Source organism: Salvelinus fontinalis, chromosome 7, assembly GCF_029448725.1.
Source record: "Salvelinus fontinalis isolate EN_2023a chromosome 7, ASM2944872v1, whole genome shotgun sequence".
NCBI classification, from domain to species: Eukaryota; Metazoa; Chordata; class Actinopteri; order Salmoniformes; family Salmonidae; genus Salvelinus; species Salvelinus fontinalis.
In genome coordinates this window covers 54,807,943-54,823,793 of record NC_074671.1, presented here as the reverse complement: position 1 = coordinate 54,823,793, position 15,851 = coordinate 54,807,943, and the positions used below count along the sequence as shown (strand labels likewise).

General features: G+C 44.1%; 1 protein-coding gene across 2 annotated transcripts in view; it reads left to right on the top strand.

Annotated features, from left to right (window-relative positions):
- The window catches only part of LOC129859739 (guanine nucleotide-binding protein subunit alpha-11-like), a 33,670-nt gene extending 18,129 nt beyond the window's left edge, over positions 1-15,541 (top strand). The window contains exons 2-8 of one of the 2 annotated variants that reach the window (XM_055929849.1): positions 1,096-1,280; positions 1,449-1,603; positions 5,161-5,289; positions 5,825-5,953; positions 9,572-9,701; positions 9,979-10,132; positions 10,277-15,541. In XM_055929849.1, the coding sequence (XP_055785824.1) occupies positions 1,096-1,280; positions 1,449-1,603; positions 5,161-5,289; positions 5,825-5,953; positions 9,572-9,701; positions 9,979-10,132; positions 10,277-10,467 (1,073 nt within the window). In that variant the 3' untranslated portion in view covers positions 10,468-15,541. The remainder of the gene's footprint in view (positions 1-1,095; positions 1,281-1,448; positions 1,604-5,160; positions 5,290-5,824; positions 5,954-9,571; positions 9,702-9,978; positions 10,133-10,276) is intronic. The other variant, XM_055929848.1, reaches the window with a different exon arrangement.
- Positions 15,542-15,851: the final 310 nt, after the last annotated feature.

Here is a 15,851-nt window from a genome sequence, read left to right as displayed (position 1 = left end):
AATAATGTGGACTACTTTAATACACAAATTAATTTGTCCCAATACTTTTGGTCCCCTAAAATGGAGAGGGGGGATATGTACAAAAATAGTTGTAATTTCTAAACCGTTATGGATTTAATAATATGGATGAAAATATGGATGAAAATACCCTCAATAAAGTTGAGTCTGCACTTTTCAAATCCAACGTGCTGGAGTACAGAGTCAAAACAAATACTTCTGGAGCTCACTGTAGGTGTGTGTGTCCAGCTACAGGAGAGAGTGGTGCTAACAGTGGGTGTTCTATGTGTGTGTGTCCAGCTACAGGAGAGAGTGGTGCTAACAGTGGGTGTTCTATGTGTGTGTGTCCAGCTACAGGAGAGAGTGGTGCTAACAGTGGGTGTTCTATGTGTGTGTGTCCAGCTACAGGAGAGAGTGTTGCTAACAGTGGGTGTTCTATGTGTGTGTGTCCAGCTACAGGAGAGAGTGTTGCTAACAGTGGGTGTTCTATGTGTGTGTGTCCAGGTACAGGAGAGAGTGGTGCTAATAGTGGGTGTTCTATGTGTGTGTGTCCAGGTACAGGAGAGAGTGTTGCTAACAGTGGGTGTTCTATGTGTGTGTGTCCAGGTACAGGAGAGAGTGGTGCTAACAGTGGGTGTTCTATGTGTGTGTGTCCAGCTACAGGAGAGAGTGGTGCTAACAGTGGGTTTTCTATGTGTGTGTCCAGGTACAGGAGAGAGTGGTGCTAACAGTGGGTTTTCTATGTGTGTGTCCAGGTACAGGAGAGAGTGGTGCTAACAGTGGGTGTTCAATGTGTGTGTCCAGGTACAGGAGAGAGTGGTGCTAACAGTGGGTTTTCTATGTGTGTGTCCAGGTACAGGAGAGAGTGGTGCTAACAGTGGGTTTTCTATGTGTGTGTCCAGGTACAGGAGAGAGTGGTGCTAACAGTGGGTTTTCTATGTGTGTGTCCAGGTACAGGAGAGAGTGGTGCTAACAGTGGGTTTTCTATGTGTGTGTCCAGGTACAGGAGAGAGTGGTGCTAACAGTGGGTTTTCTATGTGTGTGTCCAGGTACAGGAGAGAGTGGTGCTAACAGTGGGTTTTCTATGTGTGTGTCCAGGTACAGGAGAGAGTGGGAAGAGTACATTCATCAAGCAGATGAGGATCATCCACGGGGCGGGCTACACAGAGGAGGACAAGAGGGGTTTCATCAGGCTGGTGTACCAGAACATCTTCACCTCCATGCAGTCCATGATCAAAGCCACAGAGAACCTCAAGATCCCCTTCAAATACGAGCAGAACCGGGTAGGAAGTACTAACGCAACCATAAAAAAACACTGCCTTCCACACACACAACCAGAATAGGTTTGGTCAGAACGCATCTACAGTCACTCACACAAACACAATATAGTTCCAATGCACTCACTCTTCCGTCTGTCTGTCTCTCTGTCTGTCTCTCCCCTCCCTCCCCAGTCTAATGCCATGTTAGTGAAGGAGGTGGACATAGAGAAGATCTGTGGGTTCGACCAGCCCTACATCAGCGCCATCAAGACCCTGTGGGCCGACCCTGGGATACAGGAGGCCTACGACAGACGCAGGGAATACCAGCTGTCAGACTCCACTAAATAGTATGTCCTGGTGTGTCTCTGTGTGTAAGAGGTTGTTTGGGTGGGGGAGGGGTGGATGTGAGCACATGTGTGTGTGTTGGGGTTAAGGCATTTGCGTGTGTGTGTGTGGTTCACTCTGGTGCATCTCGACCGGTTGCCCCAACTCGAGAGCTGATGGCTAGAAATAAAGTGAGATACCGACTGTCACACACACACGCATTGGGAAAGTATTCAGACCCCTTCACTTTTTCCATGTTTAGTTACGTTACTGCCTTATTTTAAAATGCTAATTTATACCTGTATTTGGAGAGTTTCTCCCATTCTTCTCTGCAGATCCTCTCAAGCTCTGTCAGGTTGGATGGGCAGTTTTGCTGCACAGCTATTTTCAGGTCTCTCCGGAGATGTTCGATCGTGTTCAAATCCGGCTCTGTCTGCGCAGTTCAAGTACATTGAGATTTGTCCCGAAGCCACTGCTGCGTGGCTTCGGGACACTCTTGGCTGTGTGCTTAGGGTTGTTGTCCTGTTGGAAGGTGATCCTTCGCCCCAGTCTTAGGTCCTGAGCCCTCTGGAGCAGGTTTTCTTCAAGGATCTCTCTCTACTTGGCTCCGTTCATCTTTCCCTTGATCCTTACTAGTCCCCTAGTCACTGCCGCATAAAAACACCCCCACAGCATGATGCTGCCACCACCATACTTCACCGTAGGTATGGTATTAGCCAGGTGATGAGCAGTGTCTGGTTTCTTCTAGACGTGACACTTGGCATTCAGGCCAAAGAGTTCAATCTTGGTTTCATTACACCAGAGAATCTTGTTTCTCATGGTCAGAGTCCTTTAGGTGCCTTTTGGCAAACTCCAAGTGGGCTGTCATGTGCCTTTTTACTTAGGCGTGGCTTCTGTTTGGCCACTTTACCATAAAGGCCTGGTTGGTGGAGTGCTGCAGAGATGGTTGTCCTTCTGGAAAGTTCTTCTATCTCCACAGAGGAACTCTGGAGCACTGTTAGTGACCATTGGGTTCTTGGTCATCTCCCTGATCAAGGCCCTTCTCCCCCGATTGCTCAGTTTGGCCGGACAGCCAGCTCTAGGAAGAGTCTTCTTCCATTTAAGAATAATGGAGGCCACTGTGTTCTTGGACCTTCAATGCTGCAGACATTTTTTGGTACCCTTCCCCAAATCTGTACCTCAATACATTCCTGAGCTCAATTTGAGTCTCGTAGCAAAGTCAAATCAAATGTATTTATATAGCCCTACTTACATCAGCTGATATATCAAAGTACTGTATAGACACCCAGCCTAAAACCCCAAACAGCAAGCAATGCAGGTGTAGAAGCTTGGTGGCTAGGAAAAACTCCCTAGAAAGGCCAGAACCTAGGAAGAAACCTAGAGAGGAACCAGGCTATGAGGGGTGGCTAGTCCTCTTCTGGCTGTGCCGGGTGGAGATTATAACAGAACATGGCCAAGATGTTCAAATGTTCATAGATGACCAGCATGGTCAAATAATAATAATCACAGTAGTTGTCGAGGGTGCAACAATTCTGCACCTCAGGAGTAAATGTCAGTTGGCGTAGCTCTACCGCTCCTGCTGTCTCTAGAGAGTTGAAAACAGCAGGTCTGGGACAGGTGGCACATCCGGTGAACAGGTCAGGGTTCCATAGCCGCAGGCAGAACAGTTAAAACTGGAGCAGCAGCACGACCAGGTGGACTGGGGACAGCAAGGAGTCATCATGCCAGCTAGTCCTGAGCCATGGTCCTAGGGCTCAGGTCCTCAGAGAGAGAGAGAGAGAGAGAGAAAGAAAGAAAGAATTAGAGAGAGCATACTTAAATTCACACGGGACACCGGATAAGAAAGAAGAAATACTCCAGATATAACAGACTGACCTTAGCCCCCCGACACATAAACTACTGCAGCATAAATACTGGAGGCTGAGACAGGAGGGGTCGGGAGACACTGTGGCCCCATCCGACGATACCCCCGGACAGGGCCAAAGGGTCTGTATACTAATGTAAATAAGTTATTTCTGTTTTTGAAAAGCCTGTTTTTGCTTTGTCAAATGGGGTGTTGTGTGTTGATTGATTTAAGGAAAAAAAAATTTTTGTAATCCATTTTAGAATAAGGCTGTAACGTAACAAAAATGTGGAACAATTCAAAGGGGTCTGAATACTTTCTGAATGCACTGTACACACACACACACACACACTACAGTTCACACACTCCTCTCTCCACCCCTCACACTCAGCTAATTGAAAGCTCATGTTGAATATACACCATTGCTTTACCTTCTAAGAGGTGCTGGGAATAAATCTCCAGTACTTATTCAACAATAATATTACACTACTACACACGCATTTACCATTCAACAATAATATTACACTACTACACACGCATTTACCATTCAACAATAATATTACACTACTACACACGCATTTACCATTCAACAATAATATTACACTACTACACACGCATTTACCATTCAACAATAATATTACACTACTACACACGCATTTACCATTTACACAATCTATTGCTGACATTTAATTCAAGTCAAACCTTAGAATAAATTGAATCGTGTGTGTGAGCGTAATGTTGATCTTTGATTCCTGGTTGGTTTGCCTGTTAACGTTATGGGAGGACACTATCTCTGCTGACACCCGGCTAATTGGACATCAGGACCTTGATAAGCTGAATTGGGTGTGATTGAGTTGGACTGGGCTGGAACGAACGCCTGCACACCCAGGGCTGAAGAATCGCTCCCAACGCTGCCCCCTGTCAAGAACCCTGTTGTATTACAGCTAATCAGTCTCTTCTGCCTGTGTGTGTGTGTGTGTGTGTGTGTGTGTGTGTGTGTGTGTGTGTGTGTGTGTGTGTGTGTGTGTGTGTGTGTGTGTGTGTGTGTGTGTGTGTGTGTGTGTGTGTGTGTGTGTGTGTGTGTGTTTGGGTGTGAGAATTACATGCTGACCACAGTGCTCACGTCGTAAGCGTTGCAAAATAAATGTTCACAGACATGTTATCATTGCACCCACACTGCTTGCGCACGTCAACGAGCGTCTCCGTAGCCAGGCTCTAATATAGAACTTGGTTCTATTTGTGACGCCTGAGACGCTGAAAGTCCCGCCCCTCCCAGCTCCTCATTGGTTTTTAGGATTATATACCCATGTGTGTGTGATTGAAAGATGAACTGAGGTCCATTGTCTAGTTGGTGGTGGTAATGCACCCTAAAGTTGGGTGCCATATAAAGTCAAAGGAGAAGAAGAAGCCCGAAGGAGGAGAGATTACTAGTAAACAAACTCGGTTTACCCTTTTATCTGTGGATTCATTGTCGGAGTAGAGGACCTTGTGCATTTCAGGTAAAATAACAACCCGATGTTTATATCATGCTTTTTGACCTGTCCCCAAATTAATGTCATTGGTTCACAGTTCGTTTTGATATTTCAACCTGCGTGTCCTGATCGCGTCTGGTGTGGGTGGACAAAATCAACATGCGCACAATGGCGCACAAACGAGCAGTCTGGTCAGCATGTTAGTGCGTATGTGAAGCCATCCAGTTTCTTTAGTGATAGACTGTGTGTCTGTGTGTGTCTGCAGTTACCTTAGTGATATAGACCGCGTCACCGCGGAGGGATATGTTCCTACTCAGCAGGATGTGCTTCGTGTCCGGGTCCCCACCACGGGAATCATAGAGTACCCGTTTGACCTGGAGAACTGCATCTTCAGGTACCGTCACGGTACTGCAGCGAGGGACTGCTCCTTCTCTGCCTCTGCTGCTGCCACCGACGTCCTCACTATGTCACTGTCCTGCAACACACTGACACACACACACCCAGGTCCCCACATAGCACCTCTCTGAGACTGGGCCCACTCAGGACAACCCAACTGTTATGCAATCGTTGCAGAACCCCAAACTAGAAATGATGTGAAATAGCATCAACATGGCTTGTTAGCTTGATGCAAAAATGGCTACAACTAAACTAAAGCCTCAAGGTCTTTTATTGTGAACGGCCGTTCTCAGAGTTGCTTTGGGGGGTGAGCGGGTCTGTGTATGGGGCTCGGGGTGGTGGTGGAAGCCTAATACGGACCAACACCACTGTTCTTCTAGACTTGGTACGGTCGCCCAAGCCTTCCACACTGGACTGATCCACCTTCTCTGGATTGGTAGGGGTGTGTGGCGGTAATGCTTACAGTCTACCGTGCTTTATATGACTGTGGTCTGTCTCTTTCTGTCTCTCTCTCTTTCTCCCTCTGTGTGTAGCTATCTAACTGATCTGGACCGTATCTCAGACAACAACTATCTGCCCACACAGCAAGATGTTCTGAGGGTGCGAATCCCCACCACCGGCATCATAGAGTACCCCTTCGACTTGTCAAGCATCATTTTCAGGTAGACAATGCTAGCGTGCTAACTTTAGCCTAGCAAATGCATCAGTCAGGTGGAGTTGCTAACATTAGCCTAAAAAAAGCATCATATTCAAGTAGAGGCTAACGTGCTAACATTAGCTTAGCAAATGCATCACTTTCAGGTAGACAATGCTAACGTGCTAACATGAGCCCAGCAAAAGCATCAGTCAGGTGGCGCTACTAACGTCAGCTTAGAAAAACCATCCTATTCAAATAGAAGAGGCTAAGGTGCTAACATTGGCCTAGCAAATGCATCATTCAGGAAGGTGATGCTTGCATCAGTGCCCTTGTGCAGTCATGTTAACCAGTGAATCATCCCATGGCCCTGCTCCATTACTTCTTAAAATGCATCCTCGTTTTCTCAAAGTAATCACCGCTTTGGCATGAGAGCATAGGTGAAATTTAGGGTCCCACTTTAAGCTTTCACCAATCCAGTCATGTCAGGAATTAGTGGTTACTTTAAATTAAGGAAGGATGCATTTATTTATCAGTATTTGGACAGGGCATACCGATGTGGGCGTGCATCTCACATGTCATACGTTCTGGTTGTTCCATAACTATCATTGAACTCTTCGATCAGCAGTGGACAGAGCTGTGTTTTATTGTATGCTTGATCTCCACCATTACAGCCCGATCGCTCTCTCTCTCTCACACACACACACACACACACACACACACACACACACACACACACACACACACACACACACACACACACACACCCAACCTCATCCACTCACACACATCCTCGTGAGTCCAAAGTCCTACATTCTGGCACCCGTCTTTTTAAAATGGGTCACCCTCTTTCTCCTCTCCTCCCCTCTGTTCATCCTGGCAGAGAAAAGGAGGTCGTCCTCTCTCTCTCCCAGTGAAGGATGTTATTTCGGGCCTGGGGTCCTGCAGGGCTCTGATTGGCTCTTGGTCTCTGTGGACTGCAGTATCCCATGCTACAGCAGGGGGGCGTTTCATCACAAATTAAATCACATACATTCACTTCTGGGGGAAAAAAACAATCTGTTTAATTCAAAGACAGGACTATGCAAATCTAGGCCTCGAAGACCACAGTACTGCTGGTTGCCTTTTCCCTGGATGTTAAATCATTGATCAATATCGCTGACTTAGAACAATTCTCACCTGGTCTGAATCAGTTCCTGGTACATAATGTAACTTTATCAGACAGACTAACATTTTACATGACTTACCTTTACTTCTACTTGAATCGTTTAACACAGAAGAACGCTTAACAAAACCTAAAAGACAACCTAGGAGGACAGTGGCAAAGAGAAACGGAAGGAAGAAACCTTGACATGCACACACTCTCACACACACACTCCAGTCAGAACTACTCGGAGGACACACTCCTGTCGTTCACCCAGCAAAGGAATCCCGCCATCAGAGGTGCCTTCTGTATCCCTCCCCCTCCATCTTCTTCCCTTTTTTATTCTCATCCCTTCCTCAGTCTTCATCTGCTCCTCTTTCTCTGTTCCTAGTCCTCTCTCTACCTCCTCTCCCGTTCTCCTCTTTTTGTCTCACCTCCACTAGGGTTGCACAATTGCGCTTGGCTAATGCTTCAGGGACATGGACACACACACACACACACACACACACACACACACACACACACACACACACACACACACACACTAGGGAATGGTGGGAGTGCTGGTTTGCTTTTTATGCCCTCCCATCTTGCCACTGGGTGGGCTAGGTAGAATTTCCCTCCATCCACTGATCCAGGATCTGATATACCTTCATTCCCCTTATGGTTAATGTTTGGAATTGGGGTAAGGTTATCTGATCCTAGATCTGAGGTTAGAGGCAACTTGAGAATGGTGATGGGCACCGCTCACTCTTTACTGATGATCCATTCACTGGGTAACACTTTATGCATAGATAAGGTTATAAACTGCCTATAACATAGGCCTACCAACTAAATGATGTAATGATAATAAGCAGTTTAAAGTCAGATCTTCAAGAAGTAAAGTGTTACCTACATTTGTTTCCACACTGTGTTACATACAGTACCAGTCAAAAGTTTGGACACAATCATGTAGTAACCAACAGTGTTAAATAAATCAAAAAATAGTTTATATTTGAGATTCTTCAAAGTAGCCACCCTTTGCCTTGATGACAGCTTTGCAAACTCTTGGAATTCTCTCAACCAGCTTCATGAGGAATGCTTTTCCAAACGTCTTGGAGTTCCCACATATGCTGAGCACTTTTTGGCTGCTTTTCCTACACGGTCCAACTCATCCCCTGCGGTCCAACTCATCCCCCGAGTGATATTGGAGGCCAGGTCATCTGATGCAGCACTCCATCACTATCCTTGGTCAAATAGCCATTAGACAGCCTGGAGGTGTGTTTTGGGTAATTTCCTGTTTGAAAAACAAATGATAGGCCCACTAAGCACAAACAGATGGGATGGCGTATCGCTGCAGAATCGTGTGGTAGCCATGCTGGTTAAATGTGCCTTGAATTCTAAATAAATCACCGACAGTGTCACCAGCAAAGCAACCCCACACCATCTTGCTTTCCTGTGGTGGTCCTCATGAGAGCCAGTTTCATCATAGCGCTTGTTGGTTTTTGCGACTGCACTTAAAGAAACTTTAAAAGTACTTGAAATTTTCTGCATTGACTGACCTTCATGTCTTAAAGTAATTATGGACTGTCATTTCTCTTTGCTTATTGGAGTTGTTCTTGCCATAATATGGACTTGGTCTTTTACCAAATAGGGCTATCTTCTGTAAACCCCCCTACCTTGTCACAACACAACTGATTGGCTCAAAAGCATTAAGAAGGAAAGAAATTCCACAAATTAACTTTTAACAAGGCACACCTGTTATATGAAATGCATTCCAGGTGACTACCTTATGAAGCTGATTGAGAGAACGACCAAAGAGTGTGCAAAGCTGTCATCAAAGCAAAGGGTGGCTACTTTGAAGAATCTTCAATATAAAATATATTTTGATTTGTTTAAAACCTTTTTGGTTACTACATGATTCCATATGTGTTATTTCATAGTTTTGATGTCTTCTATTGTTCCACAATGTAGAAAATAGTAAAAATGAAGAAAAACCCTGGAATGAGTAGGTGTGTCCAAACTTGACTGGTACTGTATTTCAGTTTATGATCTGTGTGTGTTTTCCACCGTAGGCTCTCCTTCTAACTGTGACCTCTCAGGGCCATAGATGAGACAGAATTCAGCGAACAAACTATCCTCCATGTTGCCACCAAACGTTCTCGTTTAGATTCTCAGTGCAATGGGATTGTCTTGGAACGTTAGGTGCCAAAATGGCGGCCATTAGGATTGTACATCTCAAGTTTGCCACCACCCTCTATATATGTGTGTGGTTTTGGGCTCAGTCTTCAAGTAGCTTTTGAATCCATCCATACACTACTGTATGTGGAGTTAAATCACAGACATAGAAAATCAATGAGGACCAACCCTTTTGCATGGATGGATTCAGGAAGCCATTTTAGAGTTTTTAGACAGTCTTATTAGTTGTTCTTTTAGTTGTTCTACAAACACAACACTGTTTAACATCTCTTCTCTCTCGTCCTCTGTGTCCTGGCACCTCTCCTCCCTCCGTCCATGCTCCAGGATGGTGGATGTAGGGGGTCAAAGGTCAGAGAGGAGGAAGTGGATCCACTGTTTTGAGAATGTTACTTCCATCATGTTCCTGGTGGCCCTCAGCGAGTACGACCAAGTCCTGGTGGAGTCTGACAACGAGGTGTGTACACACACACACTAGGGAAAGGTGGGATAGATGGCTCACATTTTTGCCCTCCCGGTTTCCAATAGTGAAACATTGGTGGACTAGGTAGAATGTAACTCTATCCAGTGATCCAGGATCTGATATGCCTTAATGGTGCATTTTTGGAGTTGGGGTTAGGTAATCTGATCCTAGATCTGTGGTTATCATGTCAAAGATACCACACACTCGCCGCACACATCACGGCACACACACATCAAACGCGCTTACTAACTGTCCTCTGTCCCTCTGTCAGAACCGTATGGAGGAGAGTAAGGCGTTGTTCAGGACCATCATCACCTACCCCTGGTTCCAGAACTCCTCAGTCATCCTGTTCCTCAACAAGAAGGATCTGCTGGAGGAGAAGATCTCATACTCCCACCTGGTCGACTACTTCCCTGAGTTTGATGGTGTGTGTGTGTGTGTGTCTGTCTACAGTTACCTTTGTGATATACCATGTGTCTGATGGTTTCTGACTACCGTGATGTGGGATTGACTGTGTGTGTGTGTGTGTGTGTGTGTGTGTGTGTGTGCTCGTGTCTGTGCCGCCCCAGGTCCCCAGCGAGATGCCCAGGCAGGCCGGGAGTTTATCCTGAAGATGTTTGTGGACCTGAACCCGGATAGCGACAAGATTATCTACTCCCACTTCACCTGCGCCACGGACACCGAGAATATCCGCTTCGTCTTCGCTGCAGTCAAAGACACCATCCTGCAGCTCAACCTCAAAGAATACAACCTGGTCTGAGAGACTCTTGCACACACACACACACTCTTCCCAGTTGCACAGCTTAGCCTACACACGCACACACACACACACACACACACACACACACACACACACACACACACACACACACACACACACACACACACACACACACACACACACACACGGACACCTATGAAGCTTACACACACCTACATGTCTAGTTGATCTTTCCCCCTCCTGCTTATCACTCCAGCGATTTAAGACCCCTCTCTTCCAATATCTCTCCTCCCATCCACTCTCTCATTCCTTCCCTCTTTCTACCCTTTTGCCATAAGCCTGTCCTCTCCCTCGTTCTCAGAAGCTTGTTAGTCTCCTCTTCTCCACACCACACATACACACACGCCATGCAGTATACAGTGACTACGGGAGGGGACAATGGGTGTATGTGTGTGAGAAGGTGAGGAAGAGGACCAGTGTGGTCAGTGAACTGTGGGTCTTTAACCCTTGAACCCTCAGTCAACTAGCCTGAGATCACATCCTCTGATTTGGTGGAAGGAGTGACCCAACCGCAAGGCAAAACACACCCGAGAGGGTGAGGTTTTACACTCTATAAGGGAGGGGCTAAAGACTGGGAGGGGGGTGGAGACAATGAGGTAACAAAGGAAGCCACTAGGACCCGAGCAGGAAGTGATGTCACACACAAGTGAGGAGTCAGACCAAGGATTCTGTTTGCACCTCGCATTGATGAATGTATACTCCGAGTGATCGTTGCAAACGCAAAAAAATATATAATTAAATATGTTATAAAGTAATTACATATGTAGACAAAATACACGAAGACAAAGCACCAGAGGGAGAGGAAAAAGCTAATTGATTAAATATGTGTTTCGCTGAGCTTTTTTACAAATTGTTTTTAATAATAGTAACTTGTTGCTACGTCAACTTCTATCCGACGACTAAGAAGTGGTTTGAAAAGTTTTAGAAGCGGTTAACAAAACAAAATCTCATATTTAAACAATTTGCAAAATTGCCAAAATATCACAAAAACAAGATGGTAACCAGAAACTGACTCTAATTTTATCCTTTACAGACGGCTGTGGTTGTTCATGTTTAGGTTTGATCACATCGCTTCCCTCCTTCACTGGTATACTGACTGATACACCGGAACCTTCCGTTTGACATCCGCAGTACCACGTTCTGTTTGATACACGCTACATTAAGATTACCGAACATCCGACACTCGCTACTATGTTCTGATTGGAGTCGCTGAGGGGGAGGGAGTCATGAATGGATGATGTCATCAGCATACGGTACATCAATCTGTGAAAGAATGACATCACGTGTTAAGTTGCCCAGCGACCCAAATAGATGTGCTCTGGAGATTCTGGGCAATCCATCCCCACAAATGACACGGTGGCATCCATTATCCCAGACACACAGGAAGCTTTACGTTGTTTACTTTTTTTACTGTATAGACACTTTTGTTTGTTGATGAGAGGTGGTTGTTGATTGGTGGGAGCGGGAGACGTATGATCCTGCCTCCCAAATGGACAGACAAGCGCACTCTGAAGTCTACAAAAAGTTATTGTTTGTGTATATTTCTGTTTGTAAATACATGTACACAGAAACGCTCCTGTACAAAAACACTCTGTGGTACAGTACACCATCTTTGGCAAAAAAAAACACACAAAAAAAAAAGAAAATCCACATTTTTTCCAATAGTGTACTGTTTTTGTTTTCCTATGAATTTACTAGTATTTATACTGTGATTCTGGATTTCTTTAATTATTGATAATCAACTGATTATAAGGTGACTACACACACAGAGGGCTGCAGTGAGAGGAAAGGAACGGTCTCAGAACAGAGGTTCTTAACCATCAGGAGCCTTCTAGTCTAGAACCTTTAGAACATTCTAGATCCTCGGCTCTCCTCTGCAGCTTCTCCCTACTAACACTAGAGCAGATTAGTTATTCACAATATGTTGACAAAAGACATGATATTAAAAGAGTAACTAAATAAAGATTTTTTTTTTTTTTTTAATTTATCTAATAATTTATGGAACCAGGTTTGAAGGTGTTGATGAATTTGACTGCTTTTGTTTCTATCATGTTGAAATGCGGTCGGGGCTAGACTTGAGTCTAAACTGCTGTAACAAAACAAACGTCTACTATAGTATGTACTAAATCTCTGCTTTCTTTTTTTATCTTAAGACAATTCCAGATGTACTTTGCCATTCTATCTATATCCATGTTAAATTCTATGGTTTTCTTCTCACATTAAGTCACTTTGTTTCGTTTCATTGATGAAAACTTGTATTTCTCCTCTTGGGTTTCTAATAGGCACAGCTCTGTAACTGCATACATAGGAAATGTACCATATGAACGTAGGTGAATTTTTATAACCAGTGATTGGAGACCAGTACGGTCTATGCTTGCTCTGTCGTTGTAATTTAAACACAGTTTGCTCTGTCGTTGTAATTTAAACACAGTTTGCTTTGTCGTTGGTTTGAGTTGTTTTAGTTCAAGTTCCGAGGCTTGCTTTGATAGAACCAGTGACGTTGCAGATCTACTTTTGAAACTCTTTCTACAGGCAACTTTTTCTTCATTATTCTCATTAAGGGCTATCGCCATGCACCAGACAGGCAGATGGGGGAGAACTAGTATAAGACAGGGCTCAATTCCGTTTTCAATTCATGAAGTGAGTGGAAATTCAATGAGTGAATTCAAAAATCCTAGAAAGCGATGGGCAGTAGAGGAGAAGGGTACACTGTTGCATTCTGTCCTCAAGGGCTGCAGTCTTGCTGGGTTTTTTTTCTGTTGCCTTCTAACCAAAAATGGATTTCTACCTGTGAAATCAGGTGTTTGCAATCCCCAGCCGATTGGTAACATTCATTGATCAAGTAAATGCCGGGGAGAAATGAAAACTAGCAGGAATGCGGATTTCGAAGCACTGGGTTGTGCACCCCTGGTTTTAGGTTCACAGTCGACTAAGCCATTCACTCGTGAGTGTTTGTGGGGATCATTTTGTTCAACAAAGACTGTGTGAATACAGCTGTGGTAGGATACATGACCAACACTATTATTAGAAGGTTCATTTTTTTACTTTTTCTTTCTCTGGATCAACAGTGGATCACACAAGCTTCCAGCTCCAAATGAGGGAATCTCTCAAGCCCCAAGTTCCCTACTGCACTGTTTGATGTGTTATCATCAGGGGTGTGTTCCTGGATCAGCTTACCCTCCCTCAATGCTAACCTTAAAGGCCCAGTGCAGTCAAATGTGATTTTCCTGTGTTTTGTATAAATTTCCACACAGGTTGGAATAATACTGTGAAATTGTGAAAATGGTGATAATGCTATTTTAGTGTAAGAGCTGTTTGAAAAGACCGCCTGAAATTTCTGCCTGTTTTGGTGGGATGGAGTTTTGGTTTGTCTGTTTGATATCACCATGCGATAAATTAGTTAATAAACCAATAAAAAAAGTTTCAAACCTCTGCCAATAACAACTAGTTTTCAGTTTTCCCCTTGCCACTCACACCACTTCGACAGTCCTAGCAAAATTCATGCTTGATAAATTACTCATGCTAAGGAGCTATTTTTGTTTGTTTTCACTCAAAATGGTCAAAAATAATCAAAGTAAGGTACTTAATTGTTACCCAGAAATGACTTGATTTTGAGGTAAAAACGTCTGCATTGGGCCTTTATCCATTAGGGGGGATGCAAAACTGACCTTAGATCAGTGTTAAGGGGAACTTTCCTTCTACTGTCCTACTGCTAGTTTTACCATCCGGGGGTGTGCTTTGTGCTTGTTGAGGAGATTTTGCACATTGTCAATAGACACTCCTACAGTAGAGGCAGGGTGGTAAACCAGGTGTTAAAATGCTATTCCAAGTTAAAGCATAGCTGCGCAACACACAGCTCTAGCACACCTGTGCAGGATTTTGTTCCATACCAGCACTAACACCCCAGTCAACTGATTGAGAACTAATCATGATTTTGGATTTAGACCGCAGCTAGTTGAACCAAGTGTGTTAGTGTTCTACTGGAACTAAAGCCTGCACACTTCAGCCAGTATTAGAGGATGTTATCCAAGTATGACATGCAGTATTTCATTCAGTGTTGACCTGCCCACAAACAATGTGTTGAATACAACTCGCATACCAAACAGACAAGCACTTGGGCTCCTGTACTGCCTCCACAATGAAGGGTGAAAACAGCCCTAACTACAAGCAGCTGACTTGGTGATAAATCAGTCATATTTATAGGAAACACTACTAATCTCTTGTTTACCACTTTCTGTGGTTTAATTGGTTGGCACTCCTGAAGTGTCTGCACATTAGGGGCCAGAGTTTTTCCTAGGCTGTAACTAGGACCCAGAGTTTTACCTGGTCAGATTAACATGGACATGGTGCATATTGAGAACTTAGCTTGACTTATTTCCTTTAAATCTTTTTTGTAAGATTAAAAAAACATTACCGGAACACTATTGTATTTAGGACCACTTGATTTATTTTTTAATCTAAGGAAACCTGAGGGTTAAATGTTTTAGTTGGTGTATAAAATATACAATGCTGTTTTTGTTTCTTTATTTTGTATGTAACCCAAATGTAAATTATGTATTATACTGCGTGCCAACCCAACTCTCTCTAGAGCCAGGCTCTCTCTTAAGTGCCAATGCTGACATCATCAGGGAACAGCCATCTTGGATGGTCCCATTTTTAAGAACACCAGAGACCTAAACACGTGGCGACTACGCCACCCCTAACAAAAACTATAAGTACACATTTCTTGTGTAATTATATAATTGCATGTATTGTTTAGTGTTGGGAGGAGGTGAGGGCTCGGAAAAATGTATTGGCTGATGTAGAGACCTTGATGAAAGGCTGAAATCGGTTATTGATTGATCGGTTGGTTATTATGTATTATTGATTTGCATTACTCTCGCCATATTTCTTTTTTTTCTGTGTGTTTTCATGCATTTGTTTCAACCACTGTTGCCTGATCCTCATTCAAACATGAACATGATTTATTACGATCATCGTCGCCTTCTAAGAGAGAACATAATGACAAGGTATCTGTTTTAAATTGAAATAAATTTGTTCGTATACTTGCTGATGGTGTGTGTGTGGTTCATGACTAGTCTGGCATATTCCATGTCTAGAAACAACCCAAGCACTTCTCCTCTAGCCACTATGCACTTGTGTAGGTCTCAGAGGATTTGATAAGTAGGCCTTCAACTGCCTATGGTTCTGAACAATAGGGGTTGTTTCTGGACCTGGCCCTTGTTTCATAAAAGAGGGTCTATACAATATGTCTCTTGGGTCTATACAGAGGTTTTCCATCCTCTCTTGGTGTTTTTGATATGCTGTCATCTCTCAGAATTGTCAGTTGTCATTCTGTGACTTCTGATAGTGAAATAGATGGA